The following is a 14,522-nucleotide window of genomic DNA, read 5'->3' on the forward strand; positions in this document are numbered from 1 at the left end:
GGGTCTGATATACCTATTTATAAGCTTTTCAGACAACTGGGTTTGTGCTTTAGAAAGGCAATCAAATTTGATTCTCATCTTCTGCACCCGTGTTCCCATGCTACGCAGTACTGGAACTTGGGTCAGGCCTAGCTGCCTCATTGATTCATTTATGAATCCATCTAGCCAATGATCACTGAGAACAGCCTTGTGCTGGGAACTGTGTTTCTTTGTCTTCAGAAGGTTTGGACTTGTGGATTCCAAAATCTTTTGTGACCTATTGGGTAAAACATTGCTTTCCAAGAAAAAGGGCATCCTGATAGCTGAATAACATATTCAAATTACCTTGTGGAGCACCAGCCATTCTGAAACTGGGGTTTACCTGTGTTGCCTTTTTTTTTTTTATATGACAAGGCATTTTATTATTACTATTTTACTATATAAAATATTAATGAATATACCAGATTGCATTTTCTCAAATGCCATATGAGGCACATTTCTCTCCAATTCCCTGGAAAACCTCAGTGTCATCTGTCCTTTGGAGGATTCAGTTTCTTACGATGAGTGTGATACTGTCCATGAGGATACCAACGGTGCTTAGTAGTAAAGAACTTTTTGCTAAGTTGTTCTATCATGGGTCCTTGTTCAAGGCGTTCACTTTTTTCTGCTAATCTGGTTTTCAGCAGTTGATCATGTGTTTCTTCATTATTACACACAGGATCTGGTAGAGGAATAGATTTTGTGTGTTCATATGGAATGTCCACAGAAGGATGGTAGCATACTATTGTCCTGCCATCAGATGTCAAAGCAAGCTCTACTTTGCAGTTATAGTCATCTGGTAGAGAAGAATATGTAGATTTATGACAAACACAATATAAAGCTCCATTTTGGATTGGAAATAAACATTTCAAGATACTTCTCTTTGATATCACCCATTTTACTGCTGCTCCAGCCATGGTGTATCAAGATACTTATGAAGAAAGATGTTTTGAAGAAACACTGCTTTGAAAATCTGCTTGTAGGAAAAATCAATTTTCACCCCTTGACAGTGCCTTACCATGAGCCCGCCATCTTGTTTTCTGTGTTGCCTTTAACAATCACATCCCCACTGATATCTGACGGTTTAATGAACTGTTCCCCAGCCCAGTGGGGTATTCCTTGAAGATAGGCCTGGTTAAAAATCGTCATCATCATCCAATTAGAAATGGGAAAAACATCTGAATAGATATTTCTCAAAAGTAGACACACAAACATCAATAGGTACATGAAAAAATGCTCACCATCACCAATCATCAGAGAAATGCAAATCGAAACCACAAAGAGATGTCATCTCACCCCGGTTAAAATAGCCTGTATTAAAATGACAGGAAATAACAGATGCTAGCAAGAATGTGGAGAGACTCTTAAGTCCAGATACACATCCAAAAGAAAGGAAATCAGTATATTAAGGTGGTCTCTGCCTTCCCATATGAATTGCAGTACTGCTCACAATAGCCAAGTAGGGAATCAGCCTAAATGCCCATCAATGGATGAATCGATAAAGAAATTGTGGTAACATACACAATGGACTATTATTCAGCCATAAAAAGAATGAAATCCTGTCATTTGCAGCAACATGGATGGAACTGGAGGCCATTATGTTAAGTGAAATAAGCCAGGCACAGAAAGACAAATGTTGCAACTTCTCACTCCCAAGTAGGAGCTAAAGAAGTGGATCTCATGAAGACAAAGAGTAGAATCATGCTTGCCAGAGGAAGAAAATATATATAAATGTATGTATCACCACTGAACTGTACTCTCAAAAATGATGAAGTTAATAAACCACATATGCATAGTTTACCTCAATTTAAAAAAATGACAGGCCCAAGTCCAACCATTGCAGTAAATACTGCTAACCTGGGGGCCTAATTCTGCTGCTTTTGTGGCCGCTACTTTATTTATTTTTTTATTTCTGCTGTTTCCTATGAGGTTTTTTCATAATTTTGGATGGTGGTTTGATGTTGAGTTTGTCCATAGGATTTTTTCTTTTTTTTTTTTGAGACAGAGGCTCACTTTATTGCCCATGGTAGAGTGCCATGGCATCACACAGCTCACAGCAACCTCCAGCTCTTGGGCTTAGGCAATTCTCCTGCCTCAGCCTCCCAAGTAGCTGGGATTACAGGCACCGGCCACCACGTCTGGCTATTTTTTGTTGCAGTTTGGCCGGGCTGGTTTCGAACCTGCCACTCTTGGTATATGGGGCTGGTACCCTACCCACTGAGCCACAGGCACCGCCCATCCATAGGATTTTTATGTAGCTTGTGTTAACCGTCTCTGTTCAAAAAGGCTTCTGTATTTGCTTCTGACAGCCTTATTATCAGCTTTCAGGACATTTCTGACATTGAACTATTGGGGATAACCCCTGATTCAGGTAATGTAAATTTGAACCTCAAATGCCTGTGCACATGGGTATAATCCCGTAGTTCCATTCAGACACTTGCTATACTTTCTCAGAAGAAAAATACTTTTTCAGGCCAGGTGCAGTGGCTCATGCCTGTAATCCTAGCACTCTGGGAGGCTGAGGCTAGCGGACTGCCTAAGCTCAGGAATTTGAGACCAGCCTAAGCAAAAGTGAGACCCCCTCACTACTAAAAATAGAAAAACTAGCTGGGTGTTGTGGTGGGCACCTGTATTCCCAGCTACTAGGGAGGCTCAGCCAAGAGAATCGCCCTTAAGCCCAAGATTTTGAGGTTGCTGTGAGCTGTGACGCCTCGGCACTCTACCCAGGGTGTCAGAGTGAGGCTCTGTCTCAAAAAAATAAATAAATAAATAAATAAAAATAAGAAAAGAAAAATAATTTTTTTCTGCCCAGACCCCTTTAGAGGTGAGCAGAATCTTTCCAAATGTGCCCTGCAAAGGTACTGTCTTTGAATGCCTCATTCCTGTCCTTGAATGAGCAATGAAACACAAAATTGACAACCCTGTCCCGGAGGAGGATGCCAAGGTACTAGATGCTGCTTGCAACTCCTTTTGTCAGCTTCCACTCCATTAGTAGACCCTGAGCAGTTCTTTCCTTTTGTAAATTTAGTTATTAGGAATAACAGACGATAATAGGAATTAACAGAAGCTCTAAAACCTCTCCACCACATCCCCATGTACCAAATATCACCTTCTTGCCTAACTTGTCTGATGCTCCACATTGTTCTCTCAGTCTTTTCTTGTTTTGTTTGTCTTTTTGTTTTTGTTTTTCATTTCAGATTAATGTGATGGTACAATTAGGTTACAATGTTTCCATTTATTAGGTAAAGTTCCTCTTACAATTGTGCCCCGCCCCCAAGAGGTGAGCTATATACTTTTACACTGTGCCCATTAAGTGGGAGCATACTCATCCTCCTCCCTCCTATCCTCCTCCCTCCCGCCTCCCCTATATTGAATTGAATTGCGTTTTTCTCTTTTATGGGCACATTAGATTGTCTACTGGCTTCTTATTAGTGTTAAGTACACTGGATGCTTGCTTTTCCATTCTTGTGATACTTTACTAAGAAGAATGTGTTTCAATGCCATCCCAATTAATACAAAAAAATGTAAAGTCGCCGTCTTTTTAAGTGGCTGAATAGTATTCCATGGTATGCACAAACCACGGTTTATTAATCCATTCCTGGGTTGATTGGCATTTAGGCTATTGCCACACGTTGGCGATTATAAATTGAACTGTGATAAACAATCTAGTACAAATGGCTTTATGATAAAATAATTTGGTTTTGGTTTAAGTAGATGTCTAGTAAAGGGATTGCAGGATCAAATGGAAGGTCCATTTGAGGAAGGAAGGAATTTGAGGATTCTCCATACTTATTTCTAAAGAGCCTGAACTAGTTGGCAGTCCCAACAATATAAAGTGCTCCCTTCTCTCCACATTCCTGCCAGCATCTTCAGTTTGGGGAGTTTGTCGTGTGGGCTATTCTCACTGGGGTTAGGTGATATCTCAGGGTGGTTTTGATTTGCATTTCTCTGATGATAAGGGATGATCAGTGTGTTTTCATATGTTTGTTTACCATTTGTCTGTCTTCTTGGGAGAAGGTTCTCTTCATGTCTCTTGCCCAGTGATAGATGGAATTGTTCGCTTTTTTTAATTTTTTTTTTTTTTTTTGAGACAGAGTCTCACTATGTTGCCTTTGGTAGAGTGCCGTGTGGCGTTACAGCTCGCAGCAACCTCAAACTCTTGGGCTTAAGTGATTCTCTTGCTTCAGCCTCCCAAATAGCTGGGATTACAGGTGCCCACTAAATGCCTGGCTAGTTTTTCTATTTTTAGTAGAGACAGGGTCTCCCTCCTGCTCAGGCTGGTCTCAAACTCCTGAGCTCAAACCAATTTACTTACCTCAGCCTCCCAGAGTACTAGGATTACAGGTGTGAGCCACCGTGCCCAACTCCTTTTCTTGTTTTACCAGAATTCTGACTTTAACTTTTTGGGGTAGCAATGCTTGTTATCCTTTTTAGATCCAAGTCAAGGGACAAAGCTATGGTACATGCCAGTTTCATTCATTTTTAGTTATATAATTTTTCTATTCATCATTAGTTACATAAGTCTAGATATCTGACTTTATTTGTTATAACTCCTGGTGACAGTATGGCTACAGATCCAAAGTATGTTTCTGGGCAATAGTAATAGAAATCTTTATGACCTTGGACACACCCTGTCTCACTGTACTTGCAAATAGATGAATAGCCCATTCTTGCTAGGATGAATGAAGAATGTTTACCTTTGTCAACATTTATTAGTGTAGAACTATGTGCAGCTACCCTTTTAACAAGATAGTAAATCTTAACCAGAGTTTATAGGTTGTCTTTCATCCAAAGACCTCAAAGAAACTTTGCTAACACTATGTCATTGTTAATCATCCAACTTGCCTAGGGAGGTAAGCAGTGGTTGTTTCAGAGAGAGAAATGGAGTTTCCAAGGTTTATGTGACTTCTAAGGGTCACAGGCAGGGTCAAGAATGAGCACCAAGCCCAAACTCCTGTCTCTAAGACACAAGACTCAGCCCCCCAACCCCCAGGTTTCTAACCATTTCCTTCTGATAGAAAATGCAATTTGCGAGAGTGAGAGCAAGATGGCAGCCAAGTAACAGCTTCCCTGCAACTGGGCACCGCGAGTCTGGGGAGATAAGACTCTAGGTATCTCTGGCTGGGGATCTGCCTATAATCATCCCTTTGAGGATACAGGGAGTCAGCGAGAAACTTCTGGACCCCAAGAGGAGGACAAAAACAGTGGAAAACTGGCAAGCAATCACGTTTGTTCGATTGGTCTAAAACCGCCGGCAGCCATAAGTACAGCAGCAGCGAGACTGCAAACCAAAAAGGCCTTACCTGTGAACTGTTTTGGTGTTTTTGGACTTGGCACTCATTTGAACTGCCTTGAGGAGAGCTTGAGCAGGAGTGTGGGGAACTTTGGGCATTGTCTAGGGCCCCAGACTGAGCCGCTGAGCCTGACAGAGCTAATAGTGTTTGGCTGTGGGCCACAGGGAGCCATTGCGAGAGAACTGCCCCGGCAAGCTCCACCGTCAAGGTCGCAGAGCAAGGATCAGGTGGGTACTGGTAACCTACTGACTGAGCAGCCTAAAGGCAGGGACTGAGCCACCTTACACCCTTAACCCTCAGGGGCAGAATGAGACCAGTTTTGGCACACTGGGTAAGTGGACAGCCACTTCAGCAGTGATCCCAGGGACAAGCACTTTCCTGGGAAAGCTTCTGCTTAACCAAGTTTAGAAGTTTAAAGTGCCTTTTAAGAGGGCTGAAGAGAGATTTAGGGTGTCCACCCTGTGGGGGTTGAGAAATCAGCGGAGGCCTCCAGTTGTATCAGCATTGTGATTAACATCTCATACCCCAGAAGACCACCTGTTGCCCAGACAATATTCAACAAGATATATATACTGCTTTGTTTTTGGTTGTTTTTTGTTATTGTTGTTGTTGTTTGTTTGTTGTTTATTTTGTTGTTGTTTTGTTTTGTTTTTTAATTTCAACCTTTTCTGTACAGATTTTTTTCTTTTTTCTTTTCTTTCTCCATTTTTCTAGTTTAAATATAATTTCCCATTGCTGCCTTTTTCAATAATTACAAATTCATTTTTGCTAGTGTTCTACCCCTATTATTTGGTTTTTCACCCAATTTTATCCTGTAAAGTTTTCTGTTTCATTTATAGCATTTTTGTCTTTCCTCTCTACAGGGTGGACATGGAGTACTGTGTCCAAGCAGGTTAGCAAAGAGCTGCTGACCTTAAGGGAACCACCCAACCCAGGCACCCCCAGAGGTTGGGGTTTTTTTTAAGGTTGTGTCCAAGTACCCTACTGTACGCCTATATTGCCCTGTCTCCCTCTTTCTGTGCCTCTCTTCTTTTTGTCAATATTCCCTTTTACCCACCCCCCTCCTTTCTCTATTTTCTTTTTGTTCTTTCTTTCTTTCTTTTTCTTTCTTTTATCCCTTCTTGCTCTTCAACCTTCTCATCCTTCTGGTCCTGTACCAAAAGAAATCATCGAAACTTGAGTCCACAGGCACGGGAACTTAAAGAGTAAGAGGAAGTGAAAGGAACATTAGGGCAAGGAAACGGATAAATCACTTATGAGGAAGAATCAGCAGAAAACTGCCAACATGAAGAACCAGTCCAGAGCAACTCCTCCAAGGGACCATGAAGTAGCTACTGCAGAGGATTCTACCTATAAAGAAATGTTAGGAATGACAGAAAGTGAATTTAGAATACACATGATGAAAACAATGAATGAAATGATGGAAACAATGAAGGAAACTGCTAATAAAGTGGAAAATAACCAAAAGAAAATCCAAAGACAGAATCAAATAAGAGATGAACGATATGAAGAATATAGAAAGGATATAGTGGAGCTGAAGGAACTGAAGCAGTCAATTAGGGAACTTAAAGATGCAATGGAAAGTATCAGCAACAGGTTAGACCATGCAGAAGAAAGAATTTCAGAGGGAGAGGACAAAGTTCTTGAGATAACTCAGATAGTAAAAGAGGCAAAAAAGAAGAGAGAGAAAGCAGAATGTTCACTGTCAGAATTATGGGACTTTATGAAGCATTCCAACATACGAGTTATAGGAATCCCAGAAGGGGAAGAAGAATGCCCCAGAGGAATGGAAGCCATACTAGGAAATATTATAAATGAAAATTTCCCAAATATCACCAAAGATTCTGACATACTGTTTTCAGAGGGATATCGGACCCCAGGTCACCTCAATGCTAACCGAGCTTCTCCAAGACACATTGTGATGAACCTGTCCAAAGTCAAGACAAAAGAAAAGATTCTGCAAGCTGCCAGGAGTAGGCGCCAGTTGACCTACAGGGGCAAATCCATCACAGTGACTGCAGACTTCTCTAATGAAACTTTCCAAGCAAGAAGACAATGGTCATCTACCTTTAATCTCCTTAAACAGAACAATTTTCAGCCCAGAATTCTGTACCCTGCTAAGCTAAGCTTCAAAATTGATGGAGAAATCAAATCATTTACGGATATACAAACATTGAGGAAATTCACCACAACAAGACCAGCTCTACAGGACATACTTCAACCTGTTCTACACACGGACCGTCACAATGGATCAGCAGCAAAGTAAGAACTCAGAAATTAAAGGATAAAACCTAACCTCCACATTGATAAAGATAAAACTAAGCAATGGTCTCTCACAAAATAAGATGAATAGAATAATACCACACTTATCAATTATCTCAATAAATGTTAATGGCTTGAATTCCCCACTGAAGAGACATAGATTGGCTGACTGGATTAAAAAACACAAGCCATCCATTTGCTGTCTGCAAGAAACACACCTGGCTTCAAAAGACAAATTAAAGCTCCGAGTCAAGGCTTGGAAGACAATTTTTCAGGCAAATGAAATTCAGAAGAAAAGAGGAGTTGAGATCTTATTTTCAGATACATGTGGATTTAAAGCAACTAAAGTCAAAAAAGACAAAGATGGTCACTTTATATTGGTCAAGGGAAAAATACAACAAGAATACGTTTCAATTCTAAATATTTATGCACCCAATTTAAATGCTCCCAGATTCTTGAAACAGACCTTACTCAGTCTGAGCAATATGATATCCAATAACACCATAATAACAGGGGACTTCAACACTCCTCTTACAGAGCTGGACAGATCCTCTAAACAGAAATTAGACAAAGATGTAAGAGATTTAAATGAGACCCTAGAACAACTGTGCTTGATAGACACATATATAATACTCCATCCCAAAGATAAAGAATACGTTCTTCTCATCACCCCATGGAACATTCTCCAAAATTGATCATCTCCTGGGACACAAAACAAATATCAACAGAATAAAAAGAATTGAAATTTTACCTTGTATCTTCTCAGACCATTAGGCACTAAAGGTGGAACTCAACTCTAACAAAAATGTTCGACCCCACACAAAGGCATGGAAATTAAACAACCTTCTGTTGAGTAATAGATGGGTGCAGGAAGAAATAAAACAGGAAATCATTAACTTCGTTGAGCATAACAACAATGAAGACACAAGCTACCAAAACCTGTAGGATACTGCAAAAGCAGTTTTGAGAGGAAAATTTATCGCTTTAGATGCCTACATTCAAAAAACAGAAAGAGAACGCCTTAACAAACTCACACACCAATTATGGAATTGGAAAAAGAAGAACAGTCTAAGCCTAAACCCAGTAGAAGAAAAGAAATATACAAAATCGAATCAGAGATCAATGAAATTGAAAGCAAAAGAATCATTCAGAAAATTAATGAAACAAGGAGTTGGTTTTTTGAAAAAATTAATAAAATAGATAAACCATTGGCCAGACTAATGAGAAATAGAAAAGTAAACTCTCTAGTAACCTCAATCAGAAATGATAAAGGGGAAATAACAACTGATCCCACAGAGATACAAGAGATCATCTCTGAATACTACCAGAAACTCTATGCCCAGAAATTTGACAATGTGAAGGAAATGGATCAATATATGGAATCACGCCCTCTCCCTAGACTCAGCCAGGAAGAAATAGAGCTCCTCAACAGACCAATTTCAAGCACTGAGATTAAAGAAACAATAAAAAAGTTTCCAACAAAAAAATGCCCTGGTCCAGATGGCTTCACTCCAGAATTCTATCAAACCTTCAAGGAAGAGCTTATTCCTGTACTGCAGAAATTATTCCAAAAAATTGAGGAAGAAGGAATCTTCCCTAACACGTTCTATGAAGCAAACATCATCCTGATACCAAAACCAGGAAAAGACTGAACCAAAAAGGAGAATTTCAGACCAATCTCACTCATGAATATAGATGCAAAAATTCTCAACAAAATCCTAGCCAATAGATTATAGCTTATCATCAAAAAAGTCATACATCATGATCAAGTAGGTTTCATCCCAGGGATGCAAGGCTGGTTTAACATACGCAAGTTCATAAACGTTATCCACCGTATTAACAGAGGCAAAAATAAAGATCATATGATCCTCTCAATAGATGCAGAAAAAGCATTTGATAAAATCCAGCATCCTTTTCTAATTAGAACACTGAAGAGTATAGGCATAGGTGGCACATTTCTAAAACTGATTGAAGCTATCTATGACAAACACACAGCTAATATTTTACTGAATGGAGTAAAACTGAAAGCTTTTCCTCTTAGAACTGGAACCAGACAAGGTTGTCCTCTGTCACTTTTACTATTCAACATAGTGCTGGAAGTTCTAGCCAATGCAATTAGGCAAGACAAGGAAATAAAGGGAATCCAAATGGGAGCAGAGGAGGTTAAACTCTCCCTCTTTGCTGATGACATGATCTGATACTTAGAGAATCACAAAGACTCAACCGCAAGACTCCTAGAAGTCATCAAAAAATACAGTAATGTTTCAGGATATAAAATCAATGTCCACAAGTCAGTAGCCTTTGTATACGCCAATAACCATCAAGATGAGAAGCTAATTAAGGACACAACTCCCTTCACCATAGTTTCAAAGAAAATGAAATACCTAGGAATATACCTAATGAAGGAAGTGAAGGACCTCTATAAAGAAAATTATGAAATCCTCAGAAAGGAAATAGCAGAGGATATTAACAAATGGAAGAACATACCATGCTCATGGATTAGAAGAATCAACATTGTTAAAATGTCTATACTTCCCAAAGCAATCTACCTATTCAATGCCATTCCTATTAAAATACCAACATCATACTTTCAAGATTTGGAAAAAATGATTCTGTGTTTTGTATGGAACCAGAAAAAAACCCGTATAGCTAAGGCAGTTCTCAGTGATAAAAATAAAGCTGGGGCATCAGCATACCAGATTTTAGTCTGTACTACAAAGCCATAGTGGTCAAGACAGCATGGTACTGGCACAAAAATAGAGACATAGACACTTGGAATCGAATAGAAAACCAGGAAATGAAACTAACATCTTACAACCATCTAATCTTTGATAAACCAAACAAGAATATACCTTGGGGGAAAGACTCTCTATTCAATAAATGGTGTTGGAATAACTGGATATCCACATGTAAAAGACTGAAATTGGATCCACACCTTTCCCCACTCACAAAAATTGATTCAAGATGGATAAAGGACTTAAATTTAAGACATCAAACAATAAAAATCCTCAAGGAAAACACAGGAAAAACACTGGAAGATATTGGCCTGGGGAAAGACGTCATGAAGAAGACTGCCATGGCAATTGCAACAACAACAAAAATAAACAAATGGGACTTCATTAAACTGAAAAGCTTCTGTACATCTAAGGAGACAACAACCAAAGCAAATAGACAACCTACACAATGGGAAAGGATATTTGCATATTTTGAATCAGACAAAAGCTTGATAACTAGGATCTATAGAGAACTCAAATTAATCCACATGAAAAAAGCCAACAATCCCATGTATCAATGGGCAAGAGACATGACTAGAGCCTTCTCTAAAGAAGAAAGATGAATGGCTAATAAACATGAAAAAATGTTCATCATCTCTATATATTAGAGAAATGCAAATCAAAACCACCCTGAGATACCATCTAACCCCAGTGAGAATGGCCCACATCACAAAATCTCAAAACTGCAGATGCTGGTGTGGGTTTGAAGAGAAGGGAACACTTTTACACTGCTGGTGGGACTGCAAACTAGTACAACCTTTCTGGAAGGAAGTATGGAGAAACCTCAAAACACTCAAGCTAGACCTCCCATTTGATCCTGCAATCCCATTACTGGGCATCTACCCAGAAGGAAAAAAAATCCTTTTATCAGAAGGACATTTGTACTAGACTGTTTATTGCAGCTCAATTTACAATCGCCAAAATGTGGAAATAGCCTAAATGCCCACCAACCCAGGAATGGATTAACAAGCTGTGGTATATGTATACCATGGAATACTATTCAGCCATTAAAAAAAATGGAGACTTTACATCCTTGTATTAACCTGGATGGAAATGGAAGACGTTATTCTTAGTAAAGCATCACAAGAATGGAGAAGCATGAATCCTATGTACTCAATTTTGATATGAGGACAATTAATGACAATTAAGGTTATGGTGTGGGTGGGGGGAAGGGGAGAGCAGAGAGAGAAAGAAGCAGGGACGGGTGGGGAAAAGAAGAGCAGAGAGAGGGAAGGAGGGAAGGGAGTGGGGCCTTGGTGTGTGCCACACCTTCTGGAGGCAAGACACGATTGCAAGAGGGACTTTACCTAAAAAACACAATTAGTGTAACCTGGCTTATTGTACCTTCAATGAATCCCCAACAATAAAAAATAATAATAAATAAATAAAATTAAATTTAAAAAAAGAAAAGAAAATGCAATTTGCTACCTTGATCTATTAAACAGAGATGAACTCTGAACCCTTCTATGACAAGAGCAAGTCCAATTTTATTTTTGAAGTTACTTCAAGTCATCAAACGCTTGATTCATTGTATTAAATAATAACATTGAAACAAGTAAATAGCTTTGTAATTGTCATGATACCTTGGAATTAAATAGTGCCCTGGAAAGCAGAGCAGTCCACAGGCTTCTGAAGACCTTTGGTTTCTTTTGGCTGCCCCCCTTCTTAAAATCAAATGTCTTTTTCTCACAGGTCTTTTCCCCACTGGCCCCTTCCTTCACACACACCTCTTTCCTTTCATCCAGTGATTTCTTCTTATACATCAGAAGCTCTCCAGATTAAAAAAAAAAAAACTCCCTGCCTTAGCTGCATGTGAAGAAAGACATCTAGGCCCTCTGAAAGAGGCTGTAGAATGCCATCCCTTGGGCAAGCTCCAAGAGACTCATTAGGGATGAGTCAAGATCCCATCTTGCTTGAAGGTAAATGATCAGTGTTGCAAAGACTGGTTAGAACTCATCAACATTCAAGTGCTTCTCTCAATTTCTAGCCCCTGTTCTATTTAGATTGAGGCCTTGCAACTCCTTTAACTGGCTTCCATTCCTAGCTCTGGCCAATTCCTGACCTCCTTACAGTGACTTTTGAGGTCACATCTTTCAAGATGGTGCAGCTGTAGGACAGAATATGGCTGCCCATCTGACTGCAGACTTTGCATGAGCAAGAAATAAATTTTCATTGGGTTAATTCCCTGAGACTGCTTTTGTGGCAGCTGCTACCAATTATCCTGACTAAGACCAGGAGTGAAATATTGCTATAATTTAAAAAACCCTAAGAGATGTGGCATTAGCTTAATAGCCAGGCTAGATAGATGGCAATCCATGATATACAGTGGCAAAGTTCGTGAGCTGAGGCTTGCAATAATTTGAAAGGCAGATGTGACCCAATGATGTTTTTATAAGTCTAAGGCAAGAGCTGACAAACTTCCCTGTGAGGAGACAGAAAGTGAATATTTTCAGCTTTATGGGCCATATAGACTCATTTGCAATAACTACTGACCTCTACATTACATTGTGAAAATAGCCATGGACAATACGTAAATGAATGAGCATGGTTATGTTTAAATAAAACTTTATTTACAAAAACAGGTAAATGGATTTGATCCATTTGGATCTGGATTTGATCTTTTGGCTGTTAACTGCTGACTCCTGGTCTAGGGAAAGAGTTTGGATTTTTTTTTAAAAAGTTAAGTTTGTGTTACCATTGCCTACATTTGTCAGAGAATTAAAATCAAGAGATGAGTTCAGAAAGAATTGGCTGGTTTGCAAGCAGAAATTAAAGAAATAAATCAGAAATTTGGTTCCCCAACTTTCCATAATCTGTAAGTGGGCCAGGAATGCTATGCAGCCTCCAATACCCCCTGAGATGTGGAGAAAGAAGATAAAGGCAGATGGAGGAACCCCCAGGACAGCACGGCAGGAATGGGGCAGTGGGTGCATGAGGGGTTAATATTTGAATAAAGATCTGAAAAAAATGAGGGATAGGCCAGGCAAATACATGGTGGAAGGGCCAGGATTACAGCAAGTGCAACAGCCCAGAGGCAGGAGTGTGCCTGGTACCTTCAAGGCACCACAGGGATGCCAGTATGGCTGGAGCAGAGGGAACAGGGATGGAGGGGGTGTTAAGAGAGAACATCAGAGAGGGAAGGCAGATGGACACGGGCAGTCTTGGAGGGTAATCACACAGGGCCTGGCAGGGAATTGAAGATGCCGGCTCTTATTCTGAATGAATTGGGAAGTAGTATCAAGATGAACAGGGAAACACTCTGAGATATTTTTAAAAGGATCATTCTGGTACTAGGTTAAGTAAAAAGCAAAGTAGGGGAATGTATGCAGTAACACCAGCCAGGAGTGTTTTGCAGCAATCCAAGCAAGAGATCATCCATCCATTTACACATTCGTCCTTTCACAGGTTCACCCATTCGCTGCACAAGCCACTGCCTAGGAAGACATTGCCAAAGAGTTTCTCATGTTATAAAGTTATTGTGGGGATTTTCCTCAAACAACAATGCTGTATCCCTGCTATGGCAAAGAAGCATAATTACTATACTGTGGTGATATGTTGCTAGTTCTTAAAGAGCTGAAGCCTTTTTAAAAAGTTTCCATTTTTAACTTTTGAGGAAATGTTTTCTTGTTTCAGTGTAAAAAATCTAATTTATTTTTTATTGTTTTACATTTCAGATTAATACGATTAGGTTGCGTTGTTTGCATTTAAAGTCAAGTCCCAGTTGCACTTGTTTCCATCATCCAGCTTTTCAGGAATTTTTTAATAAAAAAACTTCCACTTATGAATTTGGGGAATGATAAGTAATATGTTTAGAATCAGATGACATCTCTTCTCATGTTATTTGCTATGTTACACAGTAAGAAATTTCTAATATAAATGTCTCTTTCCTATCAGGCAGTTTAAAGTATTAAGAAATGCAATATATGATGTGGATTGGACCTGAATTGGAAAAATAATCCATAAAAGATGTTATTGAAATAATTGGAAATATTGGAATATGGACTGTAGATTAGATAATAACATAGTTATCAATGTAGCCAAGTGTGGTGGCTCACGCCTGTAATCCTAACACTCTGGGAGGCCGAGGTGGGTCAACTGCTTGAGCTTAAGAGTTTGAGATGATTTTGAACAAGAGGTCCCTATCTCTATTAAAAATAGAAAAACTAGCTGGGTG

The 14,522-nt window shown here is 39.4% G+C and overlaps 1 protein-coding gene across 1 annotated transcript; it reads right to left on the reverse strand.

Moving 5' to 3' along the window:
* Positions 1-506: 506 nt before the first annotated feature.
* Positions 507-935, reverse strand: LOC128564580 (39S ribosomal protein L42, mitochondrial-like). The gene has a single exon (XM_053560032.1). The coding sequence runs from the start codon at positions 933-935 to the stop codon at positions 507-509; it is 429 nt and encodes a 142-aa protein (XP_053416007.1).
* Between the last annotated feature and the right edge of the window lie 13,587 nt (positions 936-14,522).

The sequence above is a fragment of the Nycticebus coucang genome, chromosome 14, assembly GCF_027406575.1.
Source record: "Nycticebus coucang isolate mNycCou1 chromosome 14, mNycCou1.pri, whole genome shotgun sequence".
NCBI lineage: Eukaryota > Metazoa > Chordata > Mammalia > Primates > Lorisidae > Nycticebus > Nycticebus coucang.

What these genes read in the sequence shown, in the direction of transcription:
- LOC128564580 (XM_053560032.1), bottom strand. Translation starts at nt 935, where the DNA reads ATGGCTGGAGCAGCAGTAAAATGGGTGATATCAAAGAGAAGTATCTTG.